Source organism: Lepisosteus platostomus, chromosome 14 (genome assembly GCF_059453375.1).
Source record: "Lepisosteus platostomus isolate fLepPlt1 chromosome 14, fLepPlt1.hap1, whole genome shotgun sequence".
Taxonomy (NCBI): Eukaryota; Metazoa; Chordata; class Actinopteri; order Semionotiformes; family Lepisosteidae; genus Lepisosteus; species Lepisosteus platostomus.
The window spans coordinates 19,113,264-19,133,625 of NC_142624.1; the positions used below are offsets into that span (position 1 = coordinate 19,113,264).

Consider the following 20,362-nt stretch of genomic DNA (forward strand, 5'->3'; position numbering starts at 1 on the left):
TGACTTAAATGTCAGAAAGAGCCTGCAACAGTGCAGGAAGAGAAAAAATGTTATTCACAGCCAAAATATATGAAGATATCATGTGAAACTGGTACTGTTTGACTGTAGATTTGACGATGGTGCTACTCATATGTTTTTAGATTTACTAGAAAAAAATTACTTCAGCAGGCTGGGTTAATGCAGAAACATTTACAAAATCTTTTAAAAACGTCCATGATCATATACAGTAGCTGCTTCTAAAAGTTATTAATTAATATAAACATTTCAGAAAACATTTGTAAAATATGTTGTAAGAATTTAAAGTTTCTTTAATGGAAAAATAAATATATATACTGTAAATAGATTAATAGAAATACTTCTATAAAATATTATTTGTATATATAGACAATATGATATTTATTTGAAAATATATCAAATGTTTATAAAATGATCCAACAACAGGTATTAAGCTGATTAAAAAAAACAGCACAAATCAAAACAGTTTATTGGATAAAGATGAACAATAAAATGAATTTGTGATTTTAAATGGAATACAAAACAGAATATTGTACAAATCTCATTGGTGCTGAATATCATTCTCTTAATGGAGCACTTTAAAGATATATTTAAAATAATATATTACAGTTATAGTTATAGTTACAGTAAGTTTTACCTAAATGCCTGCTCCAACAAAGCAGCAATTCTGTTATAGTGCTGAAATGTTGAGCCCACTACAAATTGTGCTGTCTCATGCTTTTCCCAATTATGTGCCTAATCTAAACCCTGATATAGTATATAAAAGCCATTGTCTTTATTGTGGACAATTCATAATAGTGCTTTGCTTTTATGACGAAGCCAGTCCTCTGTGATCGGGGCTTCTAAAGCCAGTAATGTTCTGTTCAAATTTTTAGATGGTGTATAAACCAGCATGTTTCCTTGATTGATTGAACACAGAACAAACTTCCAAGTAAATGATAATATTGGTTATAATTAAATTATTATACCTACTTAGTGGTCAGTAATGTACAAATCAATGGTGTGATAGAAGTTCTAGAAGAAATATAATCTTTTGCTAAGGTTCATATATAGTTTTCATATAAATTGTTTAATAAATAACTAAGAATTTGGATCATCACATATGTCATTAATAGAACAGGAGTAATATAATACTTTAAGGAAAAAATGAACAAAAAAATCGGTGTGGTGTTTTTAAAATGCTAGGTACATTTCAATTTGCTACTATCACAACACCGTAGATGGGCCGAATGTACTATTTTCATTTGTAACTATTATTATGCCCTTATATCGTCATATTAAAAATTCGGAAAAACAAAATATGTTTTAGTAAATGTTTTCAGAGAAGTTTCTTCTTCGTATGAGTTAGTTCCAATACTATTATTAGGCCTAGGAAGTCACAGTAGTTAAATAAACGTACTTCCATACACTTTTATGCCACATGGTGGAGATATTGAGCAAACTATGTTTTGACATCTATGCCTTGGTATAGGGAGAAATTCAGGATCCATCTGAATTCCAACACTGGTCATCTACTGTACGATAAAAGAAGCTGAGACGAGTGATTTGCCCGTGGGCAAACAACCAATAAACATTTCTGATTATAAGTGGTATAGGTCCTCCTTACGCTCTAGAATGTAATATGCTTTTGTAGTTGTCGTTTAGAAGTGAAACAGAAAGTTGTTGTATGAACGTTAGGGAAAATATAAGTAGGTAAATACAAAGTGGGGTCTAGTGCCTGCCTTCAAATTCTGTCAAGTTTTAATATGGTTCTAGTAGTTGATTTCCAAACTTGAAAAATAAGTGAACCATTTGATTTCCATTTTAACGAGCTCGGATAGGCTGTAAGACACACGTGATTGAAATTAGTAAAACGACATTTCCCAGAACTCAAATCGGAGTATTTACAACGAGTAGAACGTCTTTCTCCGCAATTTGTGATCGGTATCTGAAATACACGAAATGACAATCACATTTTTTGGGAAATCGCAACTAGGAAATTAAATTGTGAAAGCGCAGCTGGGTTCAGTCATATCGAAGCGATTCTCCTTTCGGTTCGCACTGCGACATTGAACTTGTAGTTTTTTAATCTGCTTTACGCCACATGCGCTAAACGACGTGGTTTACAGTTCTTCAGGGGTCCGGATGAAAAGGTGCATTTTAGACTGGGTAATGTTATGCCCGTCATCGGTGGGACACTTTCAGTGAGGGCAGGAATAGGTAATTATTTATTTACCATATTTCGGGACCTTTAAGAAATGTCCAACAGCCACGTGCTACAGTATATAAGCTCAATCTTTCTGTACTGGCGGATATCAGGAATCATCTGTAAATGAAAAGGCTGTTACAACAATTGTAAGAATGTGGCATATTAAATCTAACTTGAAAAATAAACATAAAATCATTTGAAGGATTTTAAGGTGTCTGAATCGAACAATTAATATATTTTTAAAATGAGAAGCATGGCAAATTGTCTTGTGGGGAATGCAGAATATGTCATCGTATTGTAATTAGTACTACATTTATTTAATTTCACAAAACATACAGTAGCAGCTAAATCGTTTACAATGTACGACCTTTGAACCACTTGTGTTTTGTGAGGCTTGCATGATAATGGGTCTCTGCACTTGCAGTGCAGCTCTTTTTAGCTCTTTGGCCTACGGTGAAAGTATTTTCTCACTTAAGAATTAGTATTCGGAAGTTTTATAGTTTTATTTGGTTTTATTATTAAACGTATTTAATTTAGCCTACATCCAAAGGTTAATATTGAGTTTTACTTTACGTGGTGGACTTTGCAAGCCTGCGATCGCCACGTACAAAAATGTTTAAATGCACAGACCATAATTGTTTCTACACTACTTATTCATGGTCCGATAATGTTGATGTATAATTTAAATTACAGTGAGATCTGTTAAAAAGGCTCTGTTAAGATAAAAAAGAGTATAGCTTTTAATAGAAATATTCTATATACATTAACTGCAAGAACTTAAGGTTTAATAAGGAAATATTTTTTAAAGCAGCTATGCTGATAATTAATGAAACACTTAACATAGGTACATTCATTAAACAGATTAACATTTATCTTCAGCAGGTGATGTACTATGAAAGTTTCAGACTAGAACCATGTGTCTACCATTGCAAGCAACACAAGCATGCTTTGCAGCAAGTGTCTTGAAGGACTCCGTGCTATTCATGCATAAAAGTCTGTTCACTGGTCTCTAAGTTCTCTATGCCACACATTGTCCTCCTAGCTCATCCCAGTGCAGACATCAAGTGACAGTCCACTGACTTACTCCATCCTCCAACATACCAGTGGCTTGAAGGCATTGCTCTCTTGTTAAGAATGATATACCGGTTATTTTCTGTGTTTTTCTTTTTTGATTTTTCCGTTGACATTTACCAAGTGAGATGACCTCATCATCGGTGGCTAATCATTTCTCTTACGAGTGAGCTAAGGTAGTGCTTACACATCACTCATACTGACTTGAGTGTTTCACGGTTCTGAATAATCTGTTAATCAAAAGGACATCAAAATCATTTCGTGAGGATTAAAAAGAAATTATAAGAAAATGTTTTTGGAATGGAATTGTTAATGAGAAGTTATGCTTTGGAAACCTTGGTTTAATCACTTGGCTGAGTGGACCACCATGCATACTGTGGAGTTAACCAAGGGGCAGCCACAAAGGTAGACTGGGGATCGAGCAGTGATGCAGGAAAACCAAAACATGGAAGAGAGGGTCATCCAGTGGTTTCAGGGCCTTTCAGGTAGTGACTTTGTGGAGTCATTAGAGTAGCGGAGGTAAAGGGGATCTAGCTTGCCGTAAGTCCTCCCAGATGTTTGTTATAAGCTCCATTTTATCAATATCCAAAGTCTGAATATTTTTATTTCTGAACCTGTTTATCAAATGCTTATTAAATGGCACTGAAGTGATGGAGTGGTTGTTCAGTGTTTAGTCATGTGCTCTACTGTTCCATTTATTTGCAGTGGAACAGCTCATGCATTGCAAGGACATTTGAATGATGAAAGGTTTTTATTAAAATAAGAATTACAGCCATTGTTTATCCTAATAGCCTATGTATGAAAGCACAAACATGCATATTATTTAAAGCCTGTTGAAGTTTTATTTGACGTAGTATTAATTTACACAACTCATGTTCTGTTGGATGATATTTATTAGTTGAATTTCTATAGCTCTTCTCATCTCAAAGGACTCCAATGTACTTTACATATAAAGGGACCCACTTCATCCAAGACTGAAGTGGTGGCAACAAACACTTGGGTAAGGCATTGATGCCTGTGTGTGGGCAACCCCACTATACTATATAGTTCTGTATGGGTGAAGAACTGAGAAATTACTTCTCCAGTTGAATTAGAGGTGAAATTTAGGGAGGACAGATTGTGCAAGACCAGCGTGGAATTGAGATAGGACACTGGAATTAACAACTGTTGCCTTATTAAGAGTGCACTGGTATCTGACTAAGTAGTCAGGACCTCATTTTAACATCTCATTTAAGGATCAAATATTTTCACATATAATGGAATACATCAGTAGGAATGAATAGGGATTTAGTGGAATGTGTCTTTTCATATCTACCCCCTGCAATAAACATAATAATCCTCCAATCTCTGTTAGTGCTTTGTAAGCTTTGAAGAGATTTTGTGCTATTGACTTGAAAAAACCTTGCCAGTGTTTAACAGACTGCTGTATTGTGTAGAAATGTGGAACTGGGTTCCCAGTACCCTTATGGAAATTAAATTTTGTAATTAAAAGAACCATTAATACTGATTAAATATAACACATATCATATTGGTTACACCAACATTGTTAATTCATACCCTGTTTCGAAACATTAATTTGTCCTTCATAAAATATTTCAGTCACACTGTGAAGATAATGTAGACAGTTATGACAGTCATCTGCCATTGATATTATTGAAGATATTTCACAATGAGCACTTATTTTTTAAATTGCATAATGAAATTTGGAATGAAAGTTGAAATGTTGCTTTTGGTTATTGAATAATAACTTTTGAAGATCTAGTATGGTTTAGCATTAAGAAAACAGATCTTTGCATCTAACTTTACATACTATGAAGTATATTCAGTAGTTAGTACAACATACAAAGATATGTAATTGAGGATTAGTCTTAATATATGCATGAAAAAACAAAACACTGATGTCTCAGTACTGCAGAACACTGGTATGGTGCCTCTGGATTGTGGAAAGGTAAGTTGGTCATGACAGAAAGGGCTTACAGTAAGTCCTGAATGCCAGCGGAGCTGAGAAATCAAAGTGTTCTGAGGCTGTGTAGTAGATATGAAATTGCATTTTGAACCATTGTTTGACATTGACCTAAAATAATAAGTGGAATGCCTGCCTAATTTTTGTTTTGTTCTGTTAACAGGTAACATCTCAAAAAGCAGCATTGTCTGCTGACATCATCACACAGGTAAAAAATGACCAAAGGTCAACACCTTCGTCCTAGAGACCATTTCGTATTTTTTGCATAATGTAGCACTTTAACCACAGGTTACTCAATACAGAATGTTAGTTTCTTTGATTGCTGGATACAGCATTGTCTTATCCTGCTCTTTAAGTAATTGTTAACGTTGCTGGTGTATGGGGTTTAAATTTTGAAAACATAAGTTTTATGTCATTTACTTTTAAAAAGCAGCAGAGAAGAACTGACTTTCTTATACATTTAGAGGGATTGAAACAAGAACATAGGTATTTTAGAAGACAGAGGTTCTTTTGAAAAGAGCTCTAATCCCTGTTAAAAAATCATTTTATGCCAAAAGTCAGATTTGTATTTCTGTCGGTGAGGGTGTTGTGTGTGTATAACAACACTGTATTCCACTGTCCATTTTACTTTCTTCTGCATTGCAGAACTGTTCATCAGTCAAAATGAGCTAAAACATCAGACGAAAGGAAAGAAAGCATTGGAGATACTTGGCTGCAGCTGAGGCAATGGCAGATGTTGAAGAGCAGAATGAGGACCCTCCTTCAGCGCGGGTTAAGGAGCCTCGTATCTGGAACTGGTCGGTCGTCTTCTTGTGTTTCTATGGTTTCATGTCTATGTTAAAACCAGGAGAGCCCTTCATCACCCCCCTTCTCCTGAGTGAAGAGAAGAATTTCACCAAACAGCAGGTAAGGGGGAATTATTTTCTTTTACTGTTTCTTCTTCAGTGGAACTGAAAAAGGGACACAGGGCTTCCATTCCATTTGAGCTTTGTTACTCCATTGTACCAACAATTTTCTGAATCCCGCACATTAAATATGGCTTCTGGGTTTTGCACAGGTGTTGAGATATGCAGTAAATACAAGACCTGCAATACCTCTAGTGAGGAACAACTCCCTCCCTCCTGTGTTGTGTGGATACTGTAAGTGATTGTCCAAATGAAAATGCATTCCAAAACTTGATTTTGTACTTGCTTTCTTTACCATTAAATAAAATTAAATGAAAATGGTAGTTTTTAGGAATTCTGGTGGTTTCAGAAACAATTATTTTGTTTCAATAAAATAATTATTCATTTTAACATTAGCCATAGTTTAGGAAATTTGAATAAATGCCATGTCTATACCTAAAGAGACTTTAAACTTTCAGTCTCTTACATTATTTCCTTTAGTGTATTTGAACCACCAAACAATGCTAAAAAAACAATCAGCTGTAATCACTTTATACAAGAAAAAATGGCTTTTAATTTTTCTTAGACTGTATTAGGGCTGGGAGATATGGCCAAAAACATTATCACAGTAAAAATTTTCATATCAGTCAATATCGATAATTATCACGATAAATGTCAAATCTTTATTTCTTTCAAGTTTAAAGGCAGATTTTATCTCCTGAGTGAAAGTTGAAGAATCCAGACAGTTAATTGGTAAATTAAACAACTCTTTATTTTAAGAACACAACAAACACTTGCCAAACAGCAGAAACATTCAACAAATCTGAGGTAAAGAGTATTCAAGTCTTTTTTATGTCAAAATATGCATTGGTGAAATTTACAAAATAAATATCTTAATAGAAAAATTATGTACTGCAGTGTGATAAAACACACATAGAAGATGGCTCAGACAGACTGCAAAGTTTAAAGTGCTCTGTTTTATGTCTGATGGTAAAAAGTCAAAATATCTCCAAATTACCAAAGCTGAATGACCTTTTCTGTCGATGATGTCATCGTCCTTTGAGCTGGTCGTTGGCAGCACTACATTTGCTTCAGTGTCGCTCATTTCTCCGCTCTAACTACAATCTCGTCAGCCACCACCGTGTGGGTAAACAACACCACGTTAGCTGCCTGGTCTGCAACACGCATGCGCACTCGCGCAGTATTTTGTGCATATCATGTGCATATCATGCGCAAAGCATAAACATATATATCAAACATTTATCGAACTTTTATTAAAATTATATCGAGGAAAATTATATCGCGATAATTATCGTTATTGAATTATCGCCCAGCACTAGACTGTATCGTAAAAGCAGAACTGGTGTGTTCATTTCTTCCACCAACTGAATGCATTATTTTCTGGGACCTTAAGTATGCTTTTCTTGTATAGCCTAGCCTGATCTGTGTACGGTCCCATCCACTAGTTTATAAGGTTACTCGTCTGAAATTAAATTACCGGTTTGACATACAGTTGTGAGAAAAAGTTTGCGAACCCTTAGGAATGATATGTTATGCTGTATATTAAGGTTGACAACATTTTGACCAACCCTGTATTTAAAATAGCAGGGGGTTTATTTGTTTAAGCAAATTTAGTTGTGAATAAAATTAACATCTCTAAAAGACAGACAGAAATGATACAGACCTACTGTAGCATAATAAAGAAATTGCCATAAATTTGCCATAAATAACTACTTAATATATTCACAGTTAAAGAACAGCTTTTATAATACTGCAGCTTTAATAATACTGTGTCAGCTGGAGGACTGTATGCTCATAGAATGGGGTGAAAGTTCAGTCTCCTCCTGACTAGGTTAATATTGTTGTAACCATCTTAGCTGTAATTTATTTCTTTTTCACCATCACCATGAGCTTAACAGCACCTTTGCCCTTTCCCTCGTGATTGTAGTTTTGAAAGTATTTAGAGTCTTGTTATACCTGTATCTAAACCTCAGGGAACTGAAGTCTTGTTTTGTGTAACATTCACAGATTATCAGACATTTTATTCCCTAGTAAACAGATTTAGTCTTTGGTTGTACCTGGTGATAAACTGTGATCTGCAAATTCAGAAAAATATATATTTTTGAGGGATAGATTAAAAAAGGTATCTCCTTGACTTTTGAATAAAACCTAGTTGTTATACCATATAATTAGGGTGAGCATACCATATATATCCAATAGTTGTACAGCACATGATTCTCTAATTTATTATTCAAGACATCAGAAGAGTTAAAGGAATAGTTAAGTTTATTTTGTGTGTTTTGGCGCATTTCTTATAAAGGTTTCTAATAAGAAAGTTCAAAACTCACATGTGGTATGGGTCCTATAGTAACTGGAAGTTGGGTAAAACTCGCAAGTGATCAGCGCTATTAGGTGGAATGCATGCATTGTGTGTAGACTGTCCGAGACATTGCAGGTGAAGAACAGAAATGTTTCTGCATTTGATATATTTAAAATAACTCCTAGATTAATAACGTTTTTGGGATTCGTCGTATAATAATATAAGTCAGCCCATTTTGTCCCACAGGCATTCACTTGGATTAAAACTTGGTGATATATAGCATGTTTGAGATAGACACTAGATAGATAACCAAAGCCGTTTACTAACCCTTTCCTTGTGGGATGAAGTTGCACAATATTGAAAAAATAAGGATTTACATCAATGTAATCGATGTACAGTATCTGTAACAGTAGGTGGTACTGTAGACAATTTTATTGTATGCAGGATGTCTCTAATCCTGGTCCAGCAGGGCTTGTTTTACAGTATGTGCCTTTGAAATAATTGTGTAGTGAGATTATAGTAGATGACAATAGGTTGATTCCTAAAGTTGTTCTGTGTTTTCTCATGCAATCACACCACTAAAAAAAACAGGACACTCCCCTTATACAAACCTCAGTGGACCTTACACCTTAGTGGGGCTGTATTGTAGCATCTGTACCTAGTACTTCTTCCATGTGATCACTCAGGCTTTTCCTCCTGGGTTAAGTGGTCATGGATCCTTCTTGCCAGTTGGTATGGATGCTGGGTTCTAGTCACAGCTGTTCAATGTACCCAGACTGCATCTTTTGCAGTGACTTTTCCATCTTTTTGTTTTACTGTGCCATTGCTGCAGTGTGTTTGAAACCCGTGTGCCTGTCAAAGCAAGTCAAATAGGCTTTCTTACCATTTATGTTGCCATTCATTCTGTCAATATACTGAAAAACAGAATGTGAACTGTTATATTTTCTACATAAATTCTATATTTTGTTGCATTTTCTTAAGAATCAATTGATAAATACCTTAATCAGTCGTTACGTCTCACCAGTTAAACCCAATTATAATGTCAGATATTTGTTGGATAAAAACAGGAAAAAATCCTTTGCTGTTGAAGATCATTGTTGGTCTATTCATAATATTTGGTAAGTTTTACACGTCAAAAGACTTGAGTGATATCTTATATCTGCTTTTGGTCTAATGTGGTCTAAGTATCAAATTTAGAAGGTTTTATCTCATTACATTTTAGTATATACTGAGCTTTAGAAGAAAAATAAACACCCTGCACTGCGTTTTGTTTAAAATCTTTATTGACTGGTATGTCTGCAATGACAGCTTTGGCTCTACGTTATTCAGACTACGGAAGGCAAACGTGATGGTAAATATTTAAATATTTATTTGCATTGTGTGTTTTATTGCTGACAATGATGTGAGCTTCCAGTGCCAAAACAGCAGCCAGAGAACATGAATTCTTTGTCGAGATTTCCTGTTGCGTTCTAGTTCTGTTGCTTGGTAAGAGCTGTTTAAAAGAATGCAGTGACGTAGATTTGAAGCCAGATATTAAGTATAAAACAACCTTTTACAGCACCTGTTGGATGTTCTATCCAGGATTATTACAACAGAATTCAACATCATTTGTAATTATTGAAGGAATAATTTTAAAGGGAGTTAATTTAAGATACCTTAAACCCATTCAGTGTCCTTTCGATATATATTGTATTCAGTGGTTTATAAAAGTAGTAGTGATTGTCTTACAAAATGCCTTACAGCTACATTTAGTATATTGCTTGGTGGGATATTACAATAATAAACACTTTTAAAAAATTGTGCTTCACCTTTATTCACTTCTTTGCCTTCATAATAGCAGATAACACCCTGTCACATGCAGTTAATGTAAAAAAAAAAGGCAAACTAAAATTAACTAAGTTCTGATTCTTAGAAGTAACTTTTTTAAATGATCTTGGATTTGCACACACATTACAGCAAAGGCAACATTTCCCTTAAATATGAAGGTGCCATTAAATGATGTAGTAAGCAGTGGTTAAAACATCCAGCTAAATATGCTATAGAAATCACAGAGTGATAAAGCTTCACGTGTATTTGAATGAATGAATTTAAGCTTTCATTACTCTAGCCATTTTATATCTAATAGCTTCAGGAGAATCCTTGTGAATGTTGAATTCATGAACCTTGTAGTTTATGTATTCATGAACCTTGAATTAATGCTCTTTAATATTGCTCTTGCCATTGCAGTCCCAGTCCCACTGTTTCCTTGTGAATAGTCAAAGCATGCTGTTATGGTCTATCTCATTATGTCCTCTTTGTGTTGTACTACAGGTGACCAATGAGATCACTCCAGTCCTCTCCTATGCCTACATGGTAGTCCTGGTGCCAGTGTTCTTGCTGACAGACTATCTGCGCTACAAGCCAGTCCTTATTCTGCAGAGCCTCAGTTACATCTCCATCTGGCTCATCTTGCTGTTCGGCACAACTCTGCTTGAGATGCAGTTCATGGAGTTCTTCTACGGCATCACCATGGCAGCACGGGTGGCCTATTCCTCCTATATTTTCTCCCTAGTTACACCTGCCTTCTATCAGAAAGTGGCCAGCTACTCACGGTCTTCTGTACTCATGGGAGTCTTCACCAGCTCAGTTCTGGGCCAGCTCTGTTTCTCACTGGGTGGTGTCACGTACTCCTCTCTCAGCAAGATCTCCCTGGGCTTTGTTACTTTCAGCTTTGGCCTTTCCATTTGCTTGCCATGGCCCAAACGTAGCCTGTTTTTTAACAGGGCTAAACAAGAGGAGGCAGCTTCCACTGAGATGGACAAGATTAATCCAGATAGCCCCTCGCCCACCCAAGCTCAGCCATTGTCAGCCTGGAGGAACTCTGTATTTTTCCAGATGCTGAAGGAACTCTTGAACTTGGTAAAGTTACCCCAGCTGAGGCTCTGGAGCCTCTGGTGGATCTTCAACTCAGCAGGTTATTATCTGATGGTGTACTATGTACATATTTTGTGGAATGAAGTCTACACACCTGATGAAAACAGACGAGTGTATAATGGTGGAGTGGATGCAGCTTCTACTCTTCTTGGTAAGTGAAAGTGAAGTGTTTTGGGAACATTAAGATAATTTGTATTGTCATATTTATACTTAATGTCTCTGACATCTCAGCATTCATCTCAAAATATAATATCTCACAGTTGTATGTTTAATACAACTGTACATCTGATTAAACAGTGTTTTTGTACCTAACGTTGGTAAGATACAATCATAAAGTATCAAAATTTCACATTTCGATAGTTTCGACTTACAAGAATACATATACTTGTATGAAGTGTAAATAAATCGTTATATTCAACAATTGGAATTATTGCTTACCATGTAGTAAGGCAAAGGTTAATTGAACAAAATCTTGAATGGTCAAATCAACGAGTATACATTCACATTTTATGGTGCTATAATGTTGTGTACCTTAACAAAAGCATTTAAAAATGAATTGATACTCAAAACGTTGCCAATAATACATTATGATAGCAAGAAGAGGAGTGCCAACATGAACACCTTTCATTATTCTTACATAACGCTATTCATTATTCTTACATTGCACATACAGTCGTCATGCTTTTCATTCAGTTCAGCCAGTCCCAGTGCAGAAAGTAGAAATGAATACAAAAAAACTGTATACAAAAAACAGCAAAAACAGTGTAGGTCTTCTGTGTACATTATTGTCATTTCCTAGCATTCAGCTCTTTAAGAGGCACTGTAAGACTTTTCGAGAAACAAAAGCATGCTTTTAACAATCTTACCATTTGATTAAGTGTTGTAGAAAGCTTATTTTCTTAAAGCAGTTAAACTGGCAGTGTAAGGTTTGGCTTTCATCCATAATCACAAAGCCTTATTCCTGGTAGGTGTTGCAGCAATGTCACAGAAAATATCCCAGAAGCTGAAAGCACACACACACATGCAAATGCGCGAGGATAATTTATAGAGCTGCGATTTGATTTATTTAATTAAGTCATTTGGTACAGTCTCACTTAGTTGACTTACAAAAGAGACAACAGTCATTGTGCAACTCAGACAGGTGTAACTGAGCAATGGTAGCATACCAGGAGGATAGGGCAACTGCCTGTTGAAGGGTGTTGAACTCAAACTAAAGGAACACTTTCCTTCATTATTAAAACACAAATTTGTGTCCTATTGTAATGTACTGTATAAAGTCGGTTTATTTACCTTTCGCCATACTGACATGGTAACTTCCATCCAACCATTCATTTTCTAACCACTTTGTCCAATTCAGGGTTGCAGGGGACATGGAACCCTATCCAAAAAAGCAACAGGTACAAGGCAGGATACAACTTGGTCAGGACGCTAGGCCTTAAAACTGACACACTCTTTTTGTGCCTACCAAAATGTAGTTATAGTTATACATGACTGAAATCTTCAGAAGACTAATTTTACCGTTGAAAATGTACATATGCTAGTGATTTGAAACTAGTAAGCAGCATGAGTTTTGAAGCCTGGGATTTTTTTTTCTGAAGCGGATTCTTCAGAATCATGTTAAATCTTTTCTTTTGCAGTGCATTCATTTTTCATCTTACTCCAGCTGCTGTTGTTAGGGGTGTTGATTTCATTTTTCCATGTTGATAGCTATTTTTTGAAATTGTATTGCTTTGAACTGGATCAAATGATAAGATATCAAAACTGGTTTATTGACAGAGTAATTTTCTTATTACATATTTTTTATATTATTATTTTTAAAATTTTACCTTCAGTTTTCACTGTTTTATGTTAGCATGTTTTCTTTGGCAGGGGCTATAGCATCATTCATCGCTGGCTTTGTGAAAATCCGCTGGTCCCTGTGGTCTGAGCTTGTGATTGGCATTATAACTGGCATTCAGGCTGCCTTGCTGTTGTTAATGACCACCACATCAGAAATCTGGGTGTGCTACGTGGCATATGCCCTCTTCAGAAGTTTCTACCAGTTCCTTGTTCCTATTGCAATGTGAGTGTTTTCAAGACATTGAATTAGATTAGAATTTACTGTTCATAATACAAAATATTTTATTCCTTTTCTAGGTGCAGTATTTTATAATACATGTGCAGTAATCTAATTATTGAATTTATCTTTTTAGATAAATAATTTATCTAATTATTTCTGTTATCAATTCATTATCCTGTTTAGAGTGGTTCTATCAGAGCATCAGGAGGTTTTTGATACTGACACAATACCTTCCAGCAACATACTGTATTCCAGGCATTTTACAGATCTCTCATGACTTCTAATAAGACAATGCCATTGATTTCCTCACATTTATCTTGAAAGTCACATTTCTTTCGTTGTTTAATCATGTGGTCCTCATGTGCTGTGATGTCACTTCTGTATTTTACACTGTCGATTATTTCTGATTTCTGCAGGTTGTGATGGGTCTCCAGCTTCATATTGATTTCTTTACTTAGCTTTGTTCAAGTTACTGTAAATATGATACTTCTGTGTACAATTTATTTGTATGTGGCACTTACTTTATACAGATTAACTTGGCTTCAGTAAAGGCATTGGAAAATAAAAAATGACATACTATATAACAAACTCAAGACAGAACATTGTTGAGAGTGCAGAAGTAACTAATGAAAAATATTCCCTATTGACAAATGTTGAAGGCAGAGTTAAGTACAGTAGATGGCATTGCGTATAGGCACTGTACATACTAATGAAAGTTATACTTAACAACAGCCTTAGAATTTGGGCAAGCATTTTGGTTACTGTTTAACATGAGACTCTACAAGTTAAATATAAACATTTAGATTTGAATTGGAACAGCAGTAAGACTTGGGGGGTTGTTTGGCATGTACAACATTTTTCGCAATCCTAGAATCAATTATCTCTTTGACGCCAACTAAAAATATGGAACGTAAAAGCACTAAATTGTGACCTTCAAAGAACAGAAAAATAAGCATGCTTTATTTAAACGTATCAAAAGTGTGTTGATACCACATTTTCTCTTAACTCTTTAGTTTTCAGATTGCTTCCTCCCTCACAAAAGAACTGTGTGCCTTGGTTTTTGGAGTCAATACTTTCCTAGCCACCATTTTGAAAACTATCATCACAATCATTGTTGCAGACAAGAGAGGACTGGGGCTAGCTGTTCACCCTCAGGTACTGTAGGACTACTTCAGTTTGTCTTATGAAACCTAGGAATGTATGAGCTATAATTAACTGAGTGTTAGATAAATATATGTTTTCAAAGGGATTGTCATTAAAGGTTGGCTTGTTACAAACAACTGCATTGCCCGTCATGTTTGCCTGTAGATCTTCTACCTGTTGCTTGTTGATACAGGATTTGTGATTTAGCAAACAAAATTTGAAATGTTGATCCTGGGTTTTTTAGTCTGCTGTGCTGAAAACTTGACAGAACACTACATTCCAGGCCTAAGTATTTTAGATGTTGTGTAACTTTGAACTGTTGTGTAAGAGCTCTGAAAGATAAGGTTCCAGCTGAACTTTACCATATCTCCAAAAACTTACTGCCCGATTATATTTTGTGCATTACTGTGTTTAGTTATTGTTTTTGTGGGTTACTGAATTCCAGCTCTACTAAAATTATGCAGTAGTCAAATTATTACTGTATAACTGTCTACTGAATGTTTAAGGAAATCTTACAAGATTTATACCAAGTGTGTTTAAAAGTAATTGATTTCTGTGGAAAACTGATAATCTTGGGTCATTTTGGAATTTAAAAGACAGCAGTGTTCATGTATCTATTTGTTTTTGTAAAAAAATGTTGCTTTTATTGCAGTTTTTCGTTTACTTTGGCTACTTCACACTGCTGACAGTTTCCTACTTTGGAAGTGCTGCCTATGTCATCATAAAGCACTTTCGCAAGAGGAGAGCGGAGGGCACTGCAGAGGATAAAGGAGCTACAGAGCCATGCAGTCCTGAGATGGACATTTCTGAAGACGCCAAACTGGCCAATGGCGGTAGTGTCAAGACCTGAGTAGCAGTATTTTTTAAAGGTTAGCAGCGAGGTCAAAACAACATAAGAGAGAAGCTCTATGCTTGTTTGGTGAAATTTTGATGGTTATGATTTGTAACTATCTTTCTCATCAACTGTCATCAATCAAATACTAGAACATTGACAAACCAATTTGGTTCCACAGAGCTGTTGGACACAAAAAGGAAAAATATGTTAATTGCTAGGTTATTTTAGAATTAAGATTCTATTCTGTTTGTTTTTTTTTAGTTTGGACTCCCAAACACCTTTTTTTAAACAAAATCACTGCTGTTGCTAAAAACATTATATACTTTTTACTGTCATAAGATTCTAGATGCTTTTTATGTTCTTTGAATCTATGTTTTAGATTCTAGATGTTTTTATGCAATGGAACATTAGAAGGAATACAAAGTTTCAGTGGTAAATTAAAAATAAGTCATGTTAATTCAAAGACTATTCATTTGATCTTGCTAAGTCGATGTGTTCTAACTGCTCAAAGTTTAAAGTAATTTTACTGATTACTGATTACTGCTCTATAAATCAATTAAAAAATTAATTGTGGAAAAAATACAGTTAATGTATAGTGAAAGTGTAAGCATGAGTTTGTAATAGTCCTTTAAACATAAATGACCTTTTTTTTACAATAGTGGCCTCCCCATTTGAAAATTAAAATGTTACAATGTAACAGATGTTATTATTTGTTATTTAAGCCTTTTGAGGACCAGTATATTTGAAGATAATTCTTGGAGATTGAGTGAACAGTTTAGATGACAAGAGTGTCTCTTAATAAATGTTTCTTTATTAAGTAAATGCTTAATGTTTTTTGTGCAGTCAGTGGGTTTATGAAGCAGATTTCTCAAGTTTTAGGTCTTAGGTTTCCCTCTTGTGGTTGCATGCAGTTATAACAGCCCATTATCAAATCTTTCTACCCGATCAAATGTTTATTTTGGGTTCAAGGAAGAACATTGGAATATAACAAAATAAGCAAGAGTATTGCAACACATTTTCTGATCCGTTATTAATTCTTTTTGACGGTAGTGCTCACGTGTTGATTTAACTTTTAAAAAACATCTTCAGGTTTATTGTGTTATTTAGCATGATTGAAATTGGTATTTAATATTCATTACTACTATATATATATAAAGTATTAAAATATTTGAATATGATGTAGAGACTTCTTCAGGTGTGGGAAAGACAGGGTAGATGGCAAAAATTAAATAGCACAGGAGAACAAAAGCTGGAAAAGTGGAGGAGGAGGGGTGGAGAAAGGTGTGAAGTCAAAACCTGCATGAGAATACAGAAGATTACACAAAAATAAGTCAGTCATTGAGAGAAGGGGGAAGGTGTTTCAGGATGAGTTTAGTTTCTATTGTCTTTCTGCTGTGGGAGTTGAGAAACCCTTCTTTGAGAACAGAGACAGAGAGATCAGTGTGATCTTGGCTGTCTGAGGTGAAATGAGAAACTATGGGAGAAATCTTTAATCTTCACAGCCCTAACATGTTCTCTGAAGCTCTCCTACTCTCCTTCCAGTTTCCCCATCGTACAGTAGATAGCTGGGCATTTTGTGCAAGAGATACAGTAAACTAAACGAGGTTGCTAGAGATACAGGATGTCGTCTGGGTGATCCGGAACTGACCTGAGAGGCCCTGAATGAGCGTGTGGTTAAGATATGTATCTGCAGGTGATCCAGGGGAAGGTGTCTGGTAGGGATGATTGCTGAGTGCAGTTGAGCGAGCTGTGAACAAGAAGTTTACGTAGATTGGGTGTTCAGCGACAAAAGAAGATTGGTCGGTTGAAAAAAAGGGTATTGATGGAGGGATCACCCTGTAAAATGGAGTAGTTGTTAATGATGGTCCTGGGTATAGAAAGTGTGTTAGGGTGGTAGGGAAGCACCAAGGGAATGCGGTTGTAAGACCAGGAGTTCCCGATTGAGTTGATGATCCAAGGGCTGTTTGTGCCCAGGTGAGAGCCCTATATCGGTAACCTGGGTGGGGTATCCTCTGTTGATAAAGTAGAGCTGACATAGATACTGTAGATACTTTAATGATCCCGTGAGGGAAATTGCAGTGCAACAGCAGCTTAACACAGTCAACACAGCACAGTGTAACGAAAGATACAATAATAATACAATACATACAATACAATCAGTACAGTCAGTGAGAAGTGCACTAAGAAGAGTTACTCACAGTCCAGAACATACAAAGAACAAACCAGATGATTGAGGAACTGTGAAAAGGGGAGAGAGTTTTTGGTGTGAGTGGGATGAAAAGAGCTATACAGAAGATAGACGGATAAGAGTAAGTGAATTGATGCAGGAAGTGCTCTAGCTGGTCATTAGAGCATGTTCAGTAGCAGCACCGACGCAGTCATCGATGCATCACTTGTAGAGGTCAGGGACAAAGCCAGTATAGGAAGCAAAGAAGCATTCTTCTACCCAGCCGACCAAAATATTGGCATAGCTAGGTCCCATCCTGGTGCACATGGCGACTCCACTAACCTGCTGATAAAAAAGGTTATTAAATGAGAATGCATTGAGTGTGAGAACCAATTCTGCAAGATGCACTAGAGTTTGGGTGGATGGATCAAGCACTGTGCGTTTGTTTAGCATGCGCTTAAGGGCTTTAAGACCGTCATTGTGGGGAATGACGGTGTAGAGAGATGTGATATCCATGGTAAAAGTGTAGCATTCTGGACCCTGAAACCATGTGGAGGGTATGGTTAGTATCCTTGATATATGAAGGAAGCATTTCAGCCAAAGGTCTCATAAGGCTGTCGAGAAAAGCAGAGATGAGTGTGGTCGGACAATTGCATGCTCAGACAATGGGGCGTCCAGGGGTGTCGGGTTTGTGGATTCTGGGAAGGAGGTAGAATTGGGATACCTGGGGATGTTTGGTGATGAGATGGTTCGCCTCTTGTGGGAGCTCCTGGTTGCTGATAAGAAGAGAGATGGTGGATACCACTTCCTTCTGGTAGTCAGTGATAGGATCCTGTTGGAGAGGACAGTAGGCAGAAGTATCGGTTAATTGGAGGCTTCCTTAATGTACAGGTCTTTTTGCCACACCACAACAGTAAGGCATGTGCAATTTCTGGTTTAACGTTTAAAGGTTTTTTTTTAAAACTTTGAATATACTACTATTTGGATAGTAAATAGTAAAAAGTAAGACTTAGAAACTGATGTACAGTAAAACCTTGGTATTTCTCGAGAGCTAGGTAGATTGTGGGTTTCCCGAATGGTGAATTTGCAGTTATGGAATTTAAAACCTTATGGAGAAAATAATGTATGATTCCATGGCTCACCAAGTAAAAATGTGGTCTTTTTACAATCATGTACCTACTTCACAACAGGAAATATATACCATATCGCTCTAATATTAGTAATATCACAATAAATTAATTTTCTAGAAATAAGGTGGAAATTAGAAAAGCATTGGTCTTCCAGCATGGACTTGGTCATTCATAGCTTCTGGGAACCTTCAGAGTAAACCTTCCTCACAAGGATTAAAGCAGTAATTCATCTTTGAAGGTATCTTGTGATACCAGGCTAGTGTTTTAGATGAGCTCCATATTCAATAGCAGAGAAACTAAACCTAAGTGAAATCACAGTTATTGCTTCCTTATATGCAACTGAGCAGTTGAGTGATTATAGAAAATGCCTCTTACTATAGCTAGTTTTTTTTATATTACCTGGTGGTTTTCAGATCTTCATTGTCACTATGCAAATTAATATTAAGTTTGATGAACATGTTTAGGGTTATTGCTGCGCAAGATTTGCATTATTCAAGTACATTACCTGATTATAAAGTCCGGTCTTTCCTTCTCAGATTCCCCAAAGTGCCTTTTTAAAGTGTATATCATTTTAGAAGCTGGCTGTTATCCAGTAATTCATGGAGTTTACAGTATATGGTGAGTCTACTCTATAATGTATAATTTACTTATTGTATAGGAAAAGTTGTAGTTTGATTAAACTGAATTCTGACAAGTTCCACCTATACAGTACATCGCAGATTATTGTTGTTTTGTTTGCCACTGGATGCATTTGATGACGTCACATATTATAAACGAGGTGACAATGGTCTTGCTCAAGATACGTCAACTTGAGACTAAACAAAGGAACTTCAGAAAGAGTTTTCAGATGCTCAAAGAGGAAAAAAAAGAGGATATATTATTTTCCTCGAAACAATGTATTACAAAAGGAGAACAATGACATTTCCCCTCCCACAACAAAACTGGAGAACCTATTGTAAACTGTTTTGCAGTAGTATAAAAGAAAAAAAACATTTGTTCTGAAGCTCACATCTTTCTTTCTATAGGAATGACAGCATTTCTTTTGAGTTTAGCATTAAAAAAATCTACCTCTTTGTCTTTGCTATGTTACCTTTTAATTTTCACATATTTTATTCATGTAGAGTTACATGGATTGGTGTTGACACCCTGTATTTAAAGCAAGGTTGTCCATTAATTTATGTATTTTGTCAACAGGATTGTCAGGGACATCCAATTCGTTTATGAATGCTCATTTGGCCTTTACAAATAGTAAAGATGTAGAACAAATTCTAGACGGAGGGCACCTGTATACTGTATGTCAAAAACAGTATATTGTCAGCCAGGGGAATCCAGTCATGGTCTTGGAGGGCCAATGGCTGCATGAATCTTTCCACATCTTAATAACCTGCATTGACATTATAGGCTTAACACATCCAACTTAACTTGTGTCAGCTCTTCAGACAATCCTACAAAACCTGCAGCCACATCAAACCTTCAGGATCAGAATTGGAAACTGGCAGGCTTTAAACACCTAATGTACAGTACTGTATTTTTAGGGGTAGTTACATTTTGACTTAACCACACTGCGCTGATGCTAACCTTTAGTTTGTGTGCGCATCCTAATCCCAAAGATGGATAAATAAAGCATGCAACAAACCATAGCTTGCCTTTTTGTCGTCTTTTACAGAACTCTGC

The 20,362-nt window shown here is 35.9% G+C and overlaps 1 protein-coding gene across 2 annotated transcripts; it reads left to right on the plus strand.

Annotated features, from left to right (window-relative positions):
* The first annotated feature begins 1,933 nt into the window (after positions 1 to 1,933).
* slc19a1 (solute carrier family 19 member 1) lies at positions 1,934 to 20,328 on the plus strand. Of its 2 annotated transcripts, XM_088607373.1 has the most exons (8): positions 1,934 to 2,214; positions 4,187 to 4,274; positions 5,401 to 5,445; positions 5,883 to 6,143; positions 10,752 to 11,505; positions 13,224 to 13,416; positions 14,427 to 14,568; positions 15,209 to 20,328. In XM_088607373.1, exons 4-8 carry the CDS (start codon positions 5,964 to 5,966, stop codon positions 15,404 to 15,406), a joined length of 1,467 nt encoding a protein of 488 aa, XP_088463499.1. In that variant the 5' UTR covers positions 1,934 to 2,214; positions 4,187 to 4,274; positions 5,401 to 5,445; positions 5,883 to 5,963; the 3' UTR covers positions 15,407 to 20,328. The 2 variants fall into 2 exon arrangements, with proteins under 2 accessions (XP_088463499.1, XP_088463498.1); XM_088607372.1 differs by lacking the exon at positions 4,187 to 4,274.
* The last annotated feature ends 34 nt before the right edge of the window (positions 20,329 to 20,362 follow it).